Source organism: Stenella coeruleoalba, assembly GCF_951394435.1.
Source record: "Stenella coeruleoalba genome assembly, chromosome: 10".
NCBI lineage: Eukaryota > Metazoa > Chordata > Mammalia > Artiodactyla > Delphinidae > Stenella > Stenella coeruleoalba.
In genome coordinates, this window is record NC_137156.1 from 56,557,110 (window position 1) to 56,571,635 (window position 14,526).

Sequence of the window (14,526 nt, forward strand, 5' to 3'; positions counted from 1 at the left end):
GGGCTAGAGGGAGGGGAGAAAAGAGGAGTTACTGTTTAATGGATATAGAGTTACAGTTCTGCAAGATTAAAGTTCTAGAGGTGGCTGGTGGTGGCTGCACAATAATGTGAATGTACTTAATGCCACCAAACTGTACACTTTAAGATGGTTAAGATGGTGAATTGTATGTTATGTGTATTTTATCCAGTTAAACACACACACATGCACACAAGGCTGGACCCCAACCCAAGGTTCTGAATCAGCAGGTCTGGAGTGGGATCTGCTGATTGGCCTTTCTATTGGCATTCTATTGTAGTCAGTAAGTTCTCAGGTGATGCTGATGCTGCCGGTGCGGAGACCACACTTAGGGATAAGTGGTTAGGAGGCCTGGTGAGTATCATGTGGAGGGGTCCTCTGCTTGCTCCCTCGTGGCTATCGTTGTTATTTACAACGGCCGGCGTTTATGGAGGGCTTGCCTGCTACAGGTTATCTCACAGTTGGGTGAAGGGGCAGCAGATGGGCAGGGCTAGAGTAGATAAACTTCACCCGGCTTCCTTTGGTTCTTGGTGTGAGTGTAAGGCTGAGAGGGAACCAGAGACGCAAATAAAGACCGAGTACAATAGAGCGCACAGCCGCGGGGAGAATTAGGGTCGCCTAGGGACCGAGCGCCCACGGCGCTATCTGGAAGGGGACGTGGGGCGCCTGGGCAGGTCTCCAGACTCCTCCGCGGCCGCGGGAGGCGGAGGGGGACTCGTGGCCCGCAGAGGGCGCTGCTGCGCCGTCCCGCCGCCTGCCGCCCAGGCCGCCCACCCCGCGGGCGCGCCTCTCTGCAGTCCAGTGCCGACCGGCCGGGGACCCGCTTGTTCCGAGCGCGCACACTTCTCGGCCGGACGGAGGACGCCGCCAGCTCCTGGCCGCCCCTGTACTCGCCTGCGGCGGCAGCTCGGCGCACCGCCCCCGGCCCGGCACCGCGTCGCGCCCGCGTCCGAGCGCAGAACTCCGGCCCCAGGAACCTCCCGGCCGTTGGCGGACCCAGCAGCCCCGCCGCCGGCACGTTCGGCGCCCTGCTCTCGGGGCACAGGGGAGGGCGGCGGCCGGCTGGTGATGGGCGGCCCGGCGGCGCGGAGGGGCGCCGGGGGGCTCCGCGCGCTGCTCCTGGCGCTGGTGGCCGCGGGGAGCCCCGCGGGCGCCTACAATCTGGACCCGCAGCGCCCCGTGCGCTTCCAGGGTCCCGCCGGGTCCTTTTTCGGCTACGCGGTGCTGGAGCATTTCCACGACAACACGCGCTGGTGAGTGCCCTCCCGGCCCGGACCCTGACCCCGGCCCGGCTCGTCCCGCTGTAGCCGCCAGGCCGTCGCTGCCGCCGCCTTTCCGGCCTCTCCACGCCGCCGTCCCGAGGGGGCGATTTAAATGTCTCGGTTGTGCGTAGCTCGGCCGCCGAGGAAAGGCGGGGAGGAGGAAGGACGCCGGTTCCCGGTCCAGCGTACTGCCCGGTGGGCGCCCGAGTCGGAGGGGGCCGGGCGCCTCCCCGCCGGGGTTGCCCGTCGCTCGGCCTCCCAGCCAGACTCGGCTTAACTCTCTAGGTCGCAAAGTAACTTGGTTCTTCTGCCCCCGTGGGCCCCAGGCAGCCCGGCCAGAATCCCGAAGGCCCCGGGCTGCGGAGACAGACTCCTCAGTTCGGGGAACTCTTGGTGACACCCCACCCGCCTCGCCCCGGCTTTAAGCCTCTCCCGCCGGCTCTGCGCAGGAAGCAGAGTAACCCCGAGATGCGAGGGGAGTGGGCTGGGTGTGCGTGGGTTCGGGGGGCGGGGATGCCGACTGTGTGGTCCCCCTTCTCGCTCACCAGGCCCTCTGCGGAAGCGAGCCGAGAGGGTCCGGAGGCAGGGAAGGGGGATGGTCCTGGACCCCAGTGACAAGTCCGGTGGGACCGGTGGGTGATTTCTGGGGCAGCTACCCTGGAGACCGGTAGAGGTCAAGGAGTCCAGTTGCCCCCTGAATGTCCCCTTAAGAGTCCCAAGAGGTGGGAGCTCTCCCCATGAGGCACCACCTGTGAAGGGGCACGGAGTGCTCAACCCCAGGGGAGAAGCACCAGGGGAGGTTGGTCTCCCCTTGGCCCTTTCCTATGGACAAGAGGGAATGAAACAGCCACAGGAGGGGTCAACCCCTCCTCAAAGAGTTAGGGTGTGGGTAGTTCCCCAGTGGGGCCCCAGATGACAGCTGGTCTGGGGCTGGTTTTATTGTGTGGTCACCAGTGTGGACATCCTTGGGGGCTGCAGGCTGGGAGGGCGAGGTCAGCCTTGTGTGTGCGCTCAGCATGCAGTTCTGCTCGGAACTTGACAGAGGCTGACAGAAAAGGGAGGGTTTGTAGATTCGAGTCCTCTGGCGTTCCTGGAAAAGTGGGGACTCCGTGACCAGCCAGCCCTTTAACAATCATGCTGTTTAGGAGAGCTGCCTCCAAGAAAACAAGTTTTTAAGGTTTTTGTGTAGCTCCTGTCCAGTTCCCTATCTCTCTCCCTACCATTTACCCCAGTTGCTGAGTTTAAGACCAGCTGTCTTTTCTTGCACTTGCCAAATCCCCCTTTTAAAGCAAAGCAGGCTGACACCTTTTCTGTGTCCTGTGTACTCAGCGTCCACTGTGGACTTTGGTAGAGAAGGTAGCCTGGGCAGGAGCAATTGGAGAACACATCCCAGGATCCTAGCCCGGGCTCCCAAACTGTGTGACCTTGGCACAAAGCATGTTGGGAGGGCTGTTAAAGATAGAAGGGCTGGGGCTTCCCTGGTGGTGCAGTGGTTAAGAATCCGCCTGCCAATGCAGGGGACACGGGTTCGAGCCCCGGCCCGGGAAGATCCCACATGCCGTGGAGCAACTAAGCCCGTGCACCACAACTACTGAACCTGTGCTCTAGAGCTTGCGTGCCACAACTACTGAGCCCACGTGCCACAACTACTGAAGCCCGTGCGCTTAGAGTCCGTGCTCCACAACAAGAGAAGCCACTGCAATGAGAAGCCTGCACACTGCAGCGAAGAGTATCCCCAACCAGAGAAAGACCCAACGCAGCCAAAAATAAAAATAAAAAAATTAATTAATTAAAAAAAAATAGAAGGGCTACTCTGGGCAGGGGGCTGCTGAGGAGGGGCAGGCAGGGGAGCTGGAGCACCACATGGGGTCTGCAGCTCCGCAGCCTCATGGGTCTCTGAGCTCTTTGGGCCACGGGTAAAAGCTGCCCCATTTCGGAAGTGGGGGGAGTCAAGAGCAGATCTGACTTGGAAAAAGAGTCCAGCCTGCTTTGTTTTAAAAAGGTGATGAGGAAAGGCTGTGTGGTATGAATATTTCAAGTATATTTCAATATTTCAAGTATTTCAGGGGTCCATCCACAGCCAGGCTTCCGGTCTCAAAATCGCTCTCTCTTGCTTCTGATACTGAGTGGGCTGCTCTTTTTATTGGAGCGCTTGTCCCTATAGTTTTTCAAGTACCAACTAATCTCTACTGCAATCTATTTAAAGCAACTTTTCTTATTCCCTGCCCCCCACTGCCTTAACTCTGTCTTAGTTTTTGCTTATCTCCTTGTCTTCTGTCCTCTTGTTATTTCTTCCTAGCGTCTTCCTCCCTATTCTTTTCTCTCTCCTCTCCCTTCCCCCCAGTATTCTTGGTCTTAGACCTTGACGGTTATTCTCTGCTGATTATGCTGCCCAGTCTTGGTATGCCAGTGGTCTTTGAAGCAAGAGACTTTCAGAATCTCCTATTTTCAACTTCTTTCTTTTCTCTATATCTTTAGAGGCTAGGCTTACTATGAGGCTAATGAAACTTCCACCAAAGGCCTCTCACTTGCACAGGCCGCTCCCTACCAAGGCCCTGTGCCTAATTCTGTATTTGTAATTTTGTATTAATTTTCTTAAAGGTAGTTGCCCTATATTTGTAGGATTCAGGCCCTGTGGAATCTGGGTCTACCCTAGGTCTCTACCTTAACTCTGGGGTTGGTTGCTTGACTTAGTGACTGATTGTTGGTCTCTTCCTACCAGGCAGTCCTTGGGCCCTGGATCTTTTAGCTTTGCTTGAGGGACATGCAGGTTGTTTCCAATTATTCACAATTATAAACATCAGCCGGGTAAACATCCTTCTAACAAAAGCCTTGCGGACATCCTTAATTATTTCCTTTGAATAAGTTCCTGGGCTTAGAATTGCTGGGTCAGAGAGGGAGGGAGGTTTGAAAGCTTTTTCTCTGCGTTTCCAGAGTGCCAGTGAAGCTGAAGTGTGCACTTTAGGGAACTGTATTTAACTTTGGAGTAATTTACCAAAGGGCTGCTCCAGTCCAATGGAAGAGCATAGCCACCTACATGAGGGGGACTTAAAATAACGATCACAGAGAGTCAAACTGGGTGTGGGAGGTAAGTGACAGACACCAAGAGGACAATGTGTTAAAACTCTGAAAGGAAAAGGAGGCAGCGTTCACTAAGCCTTGTATCTGCTGTCTTTCTTTCTGAGCAGAAGTTACTCTTAAGCTTCTTCATTCAGTCTTCGTGGTTCAGTAGTTTTGCTTCGTGCTAATTAAACACCTCTGTACAGGTGGAAGGATTTGTTGTGTGTAGGGTAAGGGAGGGAGGAGAGTGTGCAGGGGGAGGGGCAGGGAGAGAGCCCAGGCACGACAGTCTGCAGGGGCCGGAACTGAAGGGTCCCCAGGTTGAGGGGACCCCAGGTGCACATCACAAAGCTCCTGCATATGCTCCGTCAGTAGGACTAGTGCTTCTTCTCTAATCCCCTAACTGAGCATTCCTAGCAGTTCTCTTTTAAGTAATAATTCTCACTGATCAGAGGTCCTATCTCTCTGTGTAAGGGATGGGGTGGCCTCGCTTTCCGAGCCCTGGGGACTGCGTCCTGCATACGCAGTCATGTTGCATTGGGAACAGAGTCCTGGACCCAGCCTCTCTCCAAGGGTTTGGCTTGAGTGGCCTCTGCTGTGTGTCATGCTCTGGGCAGTGAGCGTTGTCCCCATGGCCAGGTGGACCAGAATATGGCAGGCAGTGTGATATATGTCATTTGTATCAGTTTGGATGCAAACATGCAAGTGACTCGGTTTCTTTTTTCCCAGTGACACCCCGAGGGCATCTCCCTGCCCTGAGCTAGCGTCCTTCCCTAGACTTCCCACCACCTGGGTCTTCTTGCTCCCTTTGAACAATAGCAGGAGGTGCCAGGGAACACGGACAAAGCAGATTTCTGTCCCCTTCCTTTAGACACGGACTGGTCCCTCAGCTGCAGGGCAGACAACTGTAACACCCTGTGAGATAAATAAATGCAGCCCTGCTGGCTGGCGTAGAGCCCCAGAGTGGGTTTCTTTCACACCCTCCCTTCCCTCCTTCCTCTTGGCCCCAGACGCCCCGGAGTCCTAGGCGGTTGGGTGCATTGGCTTCCTTTCTGGAGACGTGCTTCCTGCCTCATCTCCGGGGATGCATCAAGACGGCTGTGCTCGGGCCCAGAGCAAGTGCTCGGAAATGGAAGAGGCGCCGGCGTTTTGCTTTGTTAAGGTTGTTAGAGCATCGCTCAGTGAGGAACAGGAGGTGATTCAGAGCCGAGGGGACCATAGCATCCTCAATTTGCATGATGGTTGAGAATTAAAAGAACAAGCTAGATGGTCTGGCACTGCCAGTGCAGTTGCCGTGAGCCAGATATATTGCTGTCTAAATTAAAATTAATTACAACCAAATAAAATGAAGAATTCAGTCGTACAGTCATACTAGCCACATTTCAAGTGCTCAGTGGCCACGCGTGCCTCGTGGCTACTGTACTAGATAGCACACAGAACATTTTCACCGTCGCAGAAAGTGCTGGTACTGGTTTGGAGCAATGACTTGTGTCTTAAAGGGCTAGCTACACAGGGACTTCCCTGGTCATCCAGTGGTTAGGCCTCGGCGCTTTCACTGCCATGGGCCTGAGTTCGATCCCTGGTCAGGGGACCAAGACGCCACAAGCCATGTGGTGCTGGCACCCCCCACCCCTACGGCAAAAAAAAATAAAAGGCTAGACAAAGATCAAAAGGCAGTGTAAGAAAAGTCGACCCTTGTATTTGAGTATGAAAACTGAAATGAGGGAGCTTAACTAAAAATTAAGACTAGGCAGCCTCTTTTCATCCATCAGACATTGGAGTGCCTACTCTGTGCTAAGGGCTGGGTATTCAAGAATGAAAAATGCACCCATAGCCTGATGGGTGAGAAGGTTGTGGGCTTCTCGTCTTGTGTGTCAGGCAGAGATGAGATGTGGGCTCCCATAGGGGAGAGGCTGGTCCTGGGGCAGCCCTAGGGACTTGTGATGGGCAGAGGAGAGTCCTGTGAAAGTAAAACCTTCAGAAGGGGGACCCTGGGATCATGGGCCCCGCTCCTCACCCCCAGCCCCACCCGGCTTTGCGAGGAGACACCCAGAAATGATGGTGGTAGCCGGGCCTTCTCCTAACCTCTGTGGTGACCTCTCTGTCGCGTTCTGTCCCATGTCAGGCTCTCAGGTGGGGCTGTAGCTTCACTTCCCCATATGGATTTTCTGGAAGTAGCTTTTTCAAACCTCGTCCTTGGTTCTTACTGGCCCTGCAGAGCCTGCTTTCTCAGAGCACTCAAGAAGGGATGACACATGTATGAGGCCCGAGTTCTAAGGGGACCCGGAAAGCATCCCTTGGGGTTTCCAGGACGTTTCCCTGAAGATCTCAGGAGGCTGGCGAGGGTGCTGTTTCCTGAGCTAGTGCTGAACGCTGGCCAGGGGAGAGGCAGCTGTGTCCCTCAGGAGAGAACCTTCCAGGGCAAGAAGACAGACTCTTCTCAGCCAGTTTCTAGCAGCCCATAGTGTGAAAGTGTGAAGGGCCGGGCCCTGGCCAGCTCTGAGTCCCCGGTGACCTGCTGCTGGTCAGGAAATGGTCTCCTTCTGATAACTCCCATTGTGATTTGTCTGGGGAAAATGCCATATTCACATTTGTTAAAAGCAGCCGTGGTGTTCTCAGAAATCATTTGTTTTCAAGGAAGTAGCATATAACTTTAAGAAATCAAAATGGGGACTTCCCTGGTAGTCCAGTAATTAAGACTCTGTGCTCCCCATGCAGGGAGACTTGGGTTCGATCCCTGGTCAGGGAACTAGATCCCGCATGCCGCAACTAAAGAGTCTGGAACTAAGATCCTGCACGTTGCAGCCAAGACCTGGTGCAGCCCAATAAGTAAATAAATGTTCAAAACAAAATGAACAGTCCCATCAGATAGGATTTGCTGGGCATCTCCAAGAGGTCCAGTGCTTTCACAAGCGTAATAGTCCCCAGTGGGATCTTTGGGACAACCTAGTGAGTGGTTTTCAGTTTGCCAGGTAGAGAACAAAGGCTTACAGAGTTACACACCTTGTCCAAGGTCCATCCCAGCCTTGGTGATGCATGCACACTGGGGGCCTGTGCAAGAGAATTATGGGGGTGGGCGGTAAGGCCGGTGAAAGCACTGGGGGTCGGGGAGGAGACAGGATTGGGCAGGGAGAGCCTTGGACTGTGGTTGGGATCTGATTCAAGTCTCGCCATCTCAACACGGGCACGCCCACCCCAAGATTATAATCAGTCCCTGGGGTTGCCTGGGAGACGCATGGCCTCAGCTTGATTGCCTGGAGGGGGCTGCAGCTGGAGGCTGTCAGCTGACTGTCCTCTTGCAGCCAAAAGGCTTCAGGTGGTGCACACCTACCTCCACGGCGGCCATGGAGCCCATCCTGTGTGAAAGGCTGTGTTCGGAGATGTGAGGTGTGTTCTTCGGCCTGCGGTGTGGCTGGGATCATCTGTGCCTCTGCTTATCCCGCTGTATCAGTATTGGGGGCGCTGGGATTCTGGGCTGTTAGAATTGGCTCCGAGGCAGACTCCCAGGGTGGCTCTTCCTGACCTTTGGGAAGTCTCAGGTGAGGGACGGAGGAGGAAGAGAGCTCCCACCTTACCCTGAGCCATTGAGTCGCTGACGAGCACTTGGCTGGAGGGAGCTGCCAGACCTCAACCCTGGTACCTTGTGAACTGCAAAGCCTCAAGCCACGTGGATCTGGCGACCAACCAAAGCAAAGTGTTTGAGCATCACTTAGGAAGTGAAAGTGAATCCAAGATTCGGGAAAATCCAGTCTTTGAAACCACAGGCTCACTTGGTCCCCAGTGTCTGCTTTTTTGGGAGAACAAAAAGGACTTGTGAGTTTAAATTTGCAGCAGCAGCGGCCGCAGCAGGAATACACTTACAGGGCGCTAAGCCCGTATTAACTCACTTAATGTTCTCTGCAATTGCTTCAGCTGGCTATCATTGTTGCCCCATTCATGAAGGGGAAAACTGAGGCACAGAGACGGTGTTTGCCCAAGTCACATGGTGACACAGTGGTCGAGCTGGGGCCTGCGCCTTTGCCTCTCAAGAAGTCAAGAGTCTGAGTTTGGAGCTTCAAGGCACCCAAGCATCTGTGTCATGAGATTCTGTCTTACGTTCTTGGAAAAGTTATGGAATCACGGTCGTGGTTGCTTCCCTGTGACACCCTTTGCATATGCTTATTCAGGACCCACTGGATACCTGTGCAGAGATCCTGGGGTTCTGCTTTCCAGAGATGCTTGATCACTCAGTAAACAGGGACCAGTGATTCCGCCAGGGACGTTTGTAGGTCCTGCTGTCATGCTAAGTCTCTATAAGACAGAAGTGTCCTAGGAAAGATGGAGTGTTCTATTCCGTGTGTGCATCCTAACCTCCCTGGGCTGCTTTTGTTACCATCCCTCCACCTGCTCCATTGAGTCCTCCGGGCTCCCACGGCTTATTTAAGAAGCTCTGTTTGGAGAGTAGATGGGAAAGGAAGCCATGGAGGCCCGTGTTTAGGATTTACCCCTGGGTTTGTTAAAGAAACCCACACAGTCAGAATTTCTGTACAGTCGGCCAACAATATGAGAGCAAATCTGAGCATACAAAAGTATGGAACGAATTTCCTCCATCTCAGCTCATCCCTTGGTGTGTTGAAGCCCAGGTGATCTCTCCCACCCATTCTGGACTGTTTAGTGTTAAAATGCTGCAACGTGCACAGATGCCAGAGCAAAGTCGGCCGTGTGTGTGGGACACCGCAGCACTGCACAGGGTCCTGGCACCTCTTCTCCATCAGGCTGGGTCCTGGAGTGGATGTTCCAGACGCAGAGGAGTGCCTTCATTGTGGCCCCTGGTTCCCCAGCAACAACCAAATCCGTGGTCTGTGCCATAACGGGGGGGGGGGGGTGCCTGACTTCGCCCCCATTTAGGAGCGTTGTGTTCTTGGCAAGTTACTTCAGCTGTTTGAGCCTCATTCCCTCCTCTATAAAAGAGGAATAATGAGAATTTGTCCCTCATCACGTTGTGGGGAGATTAAATGAGATGATGTCTGCAAAGTCTGGAATGTAACATGCAGAACAGAGTAAACCCTGGATAAATATGAATAGCTATTTCTATTGCTACTTTGATCTGACATTTGAAGCTAATGGTCTTCATCCTGCCTTTAGATGCTAAAAGTTTGCTTTCAGTACATTTGTTGATCCATTTATTTATCAAAATTTGAGTGTCAGCGCTCAATACAGAAATGAATGACAGAGTCTTGCATAAGACACTGTTATGTGTGGTCTCTAAAATTTTGGTCATGCTCTACACAAATCTGCATTTTTGTGTATTCATTTGTATGTCTACTTCCAAAAGGATCTGAGATGGCTGCTTTAATTGGAGACCTGTGGGATTGTAAACCCTAGAGTTTTTAAAATCTTTTTTAAAATTGAAGGATAATTGACTTACAATATTATATAAGTTTCAGGTGTACAACATAATAGTTCAAAATTTTTATAGATTATATTCATTTTAAATTTATTATAAAATACTGACTATATTCCCTGTGCTGTACAATACATGCTTGTAGCTTATTTATTTTATACGTAATAGTTTGTATCTCTTAATTCCCTTCCTCTGTCCTGCCCTGTCCCCTCTTCCCTCTCCCCTCCTGTTAACCACTAGTTTGTTCTCTATATCTGTGAGTCTGCTTCTTTTTTGTTATATTCACTAGTTTGTTGCATTTTTAGATTCCACATATCAGTGATAACATACTGTATTTATCCTTCTCTGTCTGACTTATTTCACTAAGAATAACACCATTCAGGTCCATCCATTGAAATTTTGCCATTTGTGTTCTTTTTTTTTATAAGATTTAATTTTATTTATTTTTGAGTATGTTGGGTCTTTGTTGCTGTGCACGGACTTTCTCTAGTTGTGGCGAGCAGAGGCTATTCTCCGTTGCGGTGCACGGGCTTCTCGTTGCAGTGGCTTCTCTTGTTGCAGAGCACGGGCTCTAGCTCTAGAGCGCAGGCTCAGTAGTTGTGGCACATGGGCTTGGTTGCTCTGCGGCATGTGGGAACCTTCCCGGACCGGGGATTGAACCCGTGTCCCCTGCATTGGCAGGCGGGTTCTTATCCACTGCGCCACAAGGGAAGTCCCTGTGTTCTTTTTTATGGCCGAGTAATGTTACATTGTATATATACCACATCTTCTTTATCCATTCATCTGTTGATGGACACTTAGTTTGCTTCCATATCTTGGCAATTGTAAACAATACCGCTTTGAACATTGGGATGCATGTATCTTTTTGAATTAGTCTTTTCTTTTTTTCTAGGAATGGAATTGCTGGGTCATATGGTAGTTCTATTTTTAGTTCTTTAAGGAACCTCCCTACTGTTCCCCATAGTGGCTGCACCAGTTTATCTAATATATTCCCACCAACAGTGTAGGAGGGTTCCCTTTTCTCTACAGCCTCGCCAACATTTGTTATCTGTGGTCTTTTTGATGATGGCCATTCTGACAGGTGTGAGGTAAATCCTAGCATTTTGCATGCCTCTTCCTTTTCTCAGCGAGCAGGCGGGAGGTCACTTCTTTTCTGGGGAGCTCTGGCCCTCATCCCAGGCTCCAGGTAAGTCTGGGAGGTAGGTCCACACTTGCAAGGTGCTGGTGAGAATTTTACCCCCCCAAAAAAAGTAAATGTGAAAGTATTGACCTATTTTTCTTGGAGAAGAAAACTTTCACGAGAAACCAACAGGCAGATTTCAGGACTCAGGTCTCCAGAGCTCTGCAGCTTGCTCTGCCTCTTGAATTTTAATGTTTACTTGATGCTCTCAGGTGGGGAAGGAAAACCTCGGCTCTTTGCCATGTTTCCTTCTCCGGGTACATCTACCAGGACCTGAGCCCCTGGATGGGGCAGCAGCCTCTGAGGACCCTTTACTCCCATCCAGGGTGGCCAGGGGGGCTAATTTCTTTCCGGGGTGGGACCCTCCCCGTGACTCTGTTCTTTCCTGGTTGGTCGTGGAATTCTACCTATTTCCTTCTCTGGGGAGTGAAGGATTTGGCATGGTAAGGTGGCTTTCCTGGCACTGGCTTTCCCACTGCTCAAGTCTTGGCTGTGTTTTGCGCAGTAAGGGATGTGGAGTGATACCTGGGGTTTCCCTGAGGTGTGGTGGACACGCAGTGATTGAATTCCACTCCTGTAACTAAAACGTGGGTCCCCAGGGAAGTTTTCGTTTGGGGATCAAATGCCTGAAAGCAAACCTAATGGGTTTAAGGTTTTTAATCCCCAGTTGCTGTCCTCGATTTTGCTGTAATTTCGCCCTGCAGAATCACTTCTGTGGTATTTGTAGGAAGGGAGGGAGCCCTTGGGATGATGTCAGTTCCGAGCCTCCCCCAGGGAAGTAGCTGTGGTTCAGCCCTTTTCTGCCACCTGTTCCCAGGGGAATTGACTGGTGGTTTGCTCTCAGGAGGTGAGGGATGGGTTCAGAGTAGGATGGGAGGCTGGACTGGAGCCTTGGTAACCTGCTTCCCCACACACAGGTCAACCAAGGAAGTGGCTCTGTTGGAAATATGGAGTGCATTTAAACTGCCACAATCGGAGGGAAGGACTTCCCTGGTGGTCCAGTGGTAAAGAATCTGCCTTCCAATACAGGGGACACAGGTTCAATCCCTGGTCAGGGAGCTAAGATCCCACATGCCGTGGGGCAACTAAGCCCGTGAGCCACAACTACTGAGCTCACACACCTCAACTAGAGCCCGCGTGCCGCAAACGACAGAGCCCACGCACTCTGGAACCTGCATGCCACAACTACAGAGCCCATGTACCCTGGAGCCCGCGCGCCACAACTAGAGAGGGAAAACCCACACGCCTCAACTAGAGAGAAGCCCGTGCGCCGCAACTAAGACCTGATGCAGCCATAAATCAATAAATAAAAGTGGGAGTTCGGGGGGGACTGGAAAGAACATGCCCTCGGACATGGACACCCTGGGTTCAAATCCCAGCCACTTATCAGCAATGTGACCCACCGTTTCTGAGTAAAGTGCACACTAGAAGCTGCCTGACAGGATTGCCTTGAGCAGGAAATCAGACAACCCATGATCATAACTGGGGCTGGCAGATGAACGAATAGGCCCACATTTCCAAATAGGTTCGTGAACTGCTCATTAAGAGAGGCGGCACCTCATTATAGTTTTGATTGGCATTTCTCTAATAATTAGTGATGTTGAGCATCTCTTCATGTGTTTATTGGCCATCTGTATGTCTTCTTTGGAGATATCTCTATTTAGGTCTTTTCCCATTTTTTGATTGGGTTGTTTGTTGTTGAGTTGTATGAGCTGTTTATATAGTTTGGAAATTAAGCCCTTGGCTGCATCATTTGCAAATATTTTCTCCCTGTCTATAGGTTGTCTTATCGTTCTGTTTATGGTTTCCTTTGCTGTGCAAAAGCTTGTAAGTTTTATTAGGTCCCATTTGTTTAATTTTTGCTTTTATTTCTATTGCCTTGGGAGAGTGACCTAAGAAAACAGTGGTATGTTTTATATCAGAGAATGTTTTGCCTATGTTCTCTTCTAAACAGCAAGGTCCTGTTATGTAGCACAGGGAACTATATTCAATATCTTGTGACAAACCATAATGGAAAAGAAAACGAAAAAGAATATATATGTATAACTGAGTCACTTTGCCGTACAACATTTTCAATCAACTATACTTCAATAAAATACAAAGAGAGACAGAGAGAGGCTAACCTCTGGGTAGCACCACGCCAACCATGTGAACGTTCTAGGAAAGCAAGATGATCGAAATTCAGCCTGATGGGGAGGAGAAGGACCATCTTTCAGTTCCAAACCCCTGTCTGTCCTTTGGGGACAGAGCTTCCAATCTAAGTTCTAAGCTCAGGGCCACCTGCAGAGCATCGCATGCCTTTTTCAGACAGGGTCACATGTGTGAGTGGCTGGCACCAGAGAGGGTTCTCGATACCTGTTGGCTCCCTTTTCCTCCTTTCTAGCTGACGTGGGATGGCAGAGTAGGGGCGTGGGCCCTGCACCCCACTGCTGGGGTGCGTGCTGCACTTGGTGTCTTACCGTGCTTTGTGGGCTCAGGCAAGTCCCATGACCTTGTGTGGCCACCTGCTTCTCCATCTGTAAAGTGGGGATAATATCAGTGCCTCCCATAGGCTTGCTGTGAAGATGAAATGCAGTTGTGCCCAGAGGGAGCCTAGCCCAGCACCTGCACACTCCAAGGGCCCATTACAGGCTGCTTGTCCTTGTAATTAGGAACCCAAGCTCTGAGTTAAGGAGGAGGCTAAAATGTCTGGGAAGTTTGTATGCATCTTTAACTGGGGATGAGAGAGGAGAGCCTTGCTTCTCGGGGCCATCAGTTCATACGGGCCCCAGATGAACGTGATTCTTTGTAATCAGCGTAGGTGGTTCTGTAACACTTCTTAGATTATAAATCACCTGGGGAGCTTGTTAAAATGCACGTTCTGATTTAGCAGGCTGGGGATGGAGCCTGAGATTCTGCATTCCCATCAGGCTCCCAGGTGTTTTCCATGCTGCTGGCCTGAGGACCACACTTGAAGTAGCAAGCAAAGGTCCGAAACAGCCTGATGATTTATCCCTGGGAGCCTGTTGGTGGGGACACTCCTTTAGATGGTAACTGTACAGAGGAAAGAAACAACTTATTGTCTTGTCAAGAGTGCCGGGAAAGATTTTGGGTGGGGGGGACATTTGAAGTGGCTGGGATGTCTCTCTGTAACTGAGAACGAGAAAGAAAGCAGATGGCATCTTTCAGTGGCATGCCCTGAACTCTGGGCCATTGCCCTCTCTCGGGACCAGCCTGGCGAATAACCAGCTGAACTAACTTCAGAAGAGGCAAGCTCATCGGCTGGCCTGTAGAGCAGTCTTGCTGGCCGGCGGCCTAGGTAAAGAGCGGCACCAGGCTGCGGAGGAAGCCACAATGTTCTGTGAACACAGAGATACGGGCTCATCCTCCAGCGAGCCACCACTGTGAATGTCATGCACACAAGTGCACACACGCCCCCTTATCTCTTGCTTCATTTCTTGTTAGATTTGGGGGAAAAAAACCTCCTCTGAGCAGCTGATTAAGAGTTTGAACCAGATGGTTGTTATCAGTGCTTGATCAGCCCTTGTTAGGATCATTGAGTACCTTGGGCTTGGAAGGAAAACATAATTCAGCAGGTCCCTTCTCCAACTTTCGATTCTGAAATAAGTTTCTGCTTCTCTGTCTCA

General features: G+C 51.4%; 1 protein-coding gene across 1 annotated transcript in view; it reads left to right on the forward strand.

Annotated features, from left to right (window-relative positions):
• Positions 1-563: 563 nt before the first annotated feature.
• ITGA9 (integrin subunit alpha 9) overlaps positions 564-14,526 on the forward strand; it is a 353,362-nt gene continuing 339,399 nt past the window's right edge. Inside the window, exon 1 of the mRNA XM_079933602.1 lies at positions 564-1,268. Coding sequence (XP_079789728.1) covers positions 1,084-1,268 — 185 coding nt within the window. The 5' untranslated portion in view covers positions 564-1,083. The remainder of the gene's footprint in view (positions 1,269-14,526) is intronic.